Genomic DNA, 1,195 nt, shown 5'->3' on the forward strand with positions numbered 1-1,195 from the left:
GAATTGGGGTGTGACCTGAAAGAGCTCTGAGAGGCTCATTATGTAGGGGCTCTTGTAGCTTTAGACTTAGTATCTGTCAGTTTGGATTTTCAAAGAGAGCAGTGTAAAAAGCTCCGTAGTGATAAAGGTTTCAGGAAAGGAAGATAGCAGTATGTTTCTTCTAATGTCATCCAGATAACCAAATCAGAGTCTTAATGGAAAACAATGGAGTTGAAGGAAGGCCTGGTAAATTCAGAACTTCCGAAAGCTGGGACTTCTTAGGTTTTTTTCCACTGGAAGAGATAGTAATGGAGCCCTCATTCATAAACTAGACATCTACGTATGAAAAAACAGTTTCTTCTGCTGGACAATTTTTGAAAGATTTGGAGAGCAGTTTACTAAAGGAATGAGATGAGAACCAGATGATATTCTGGTCTTTACAAATCAGATTGTAATAGGGTACCACTATATTCTTAATTAATCATGTTAATAAATTTCTAAACCTATTTCTTTCACATTTAGGGCAAGAAAACCAACTGGTGGCATTGATTCCATATAGTGACCAGAGATTAAGGCCAAGAAGAACGTAAGTGATTATAAGAAAATGGGAGTGTTTTAGGTTTTATTTTCATTTTTTATATTTTTTCAAATTACATATAAATAATTCTGGTTAAAACTATTAAAAGGAAAAATCCTGTCAGGTTGTTAAGTTATGCAGTCATATGCTTTGTGTCATTAAACAAACAAAACAAGGATTCCTGGTTGGGGTAAGGTCTTGGAAGCAGCATGATATCTGTATCTTCTTAAATCTGTTATTAAAACAGATCTAGAATAGCAGTAGGAAACACAAAACGCATGTCATTTGCATAAATAACAGGCAGTAAAGTGTTCCCAACAACCTCCGAGTAAAAATGGGTATTCAGACCATGATGATAGCAGGGACTCAAACATGCTTAGCAGCCATGTGGTAGTTGTGAAGGGAGGCAAAACAGGAGTTCCTGAGGATCCTATAAGAGCCCTGATTCACAAAGCAAATGCCGTGTCTCAAAAGAAGAGGACCCCATTCTGAGTACTCCCAGCAAATATTTCTAAGAATAACCTGCTAAAATGAGAAGACCTCAATGCTCTAGCTTGGAGAGAGTGTCAAAAGGCCACAGAGATCCACTAAGGGACCTTGAGAGAATCAGAAGGAACTGGACCACCCTAAGTCCTCAAA

At 37.7% G+C, this 1,195-nt stretch overlaps 1 protein-coding gene across 1 annotated transcript in view; it reads left to right on the top strand.

Annotated features, from left to right (window-relative positions):
* Positions 1 to 194: 194 nt before the first annotated feature.
* The window catches only part of TMEM106B (transmembrane protein 106B), a 32,557-nt gene continuing 31,556 nt past the window's right edge, over positions 195 to 1,195 (top strand). The window contains exons 1-2 of the mRNA XM_012638738.1: positions 195 to 225; positions 502 to 565. Of these exons, the coding sequence (XP_012494192.1) occupies positions 195 to 225; positions 502 to 565 (95 nt within the window). The remainder of the gene's footprint in view (positions 226 to 501; positions 566 to 1,195) is intronic.

This window comes from Propithecus coquereli, unplaced genomic scaffold (genome assembly GCF_000956105.1).
Source record: "Propithecus coquereli isolate 6110/MARCELLA unplaced genomic scaffold, Pcoq_1.0 Scaffold133, whole genome shotgun sequence".
Taxonomy (NCBI): Eukaryota; Metazoa; Chordata; class Mammalia; order Primates; family Indriidae; genus Propithecus; species Propithecus coquereli.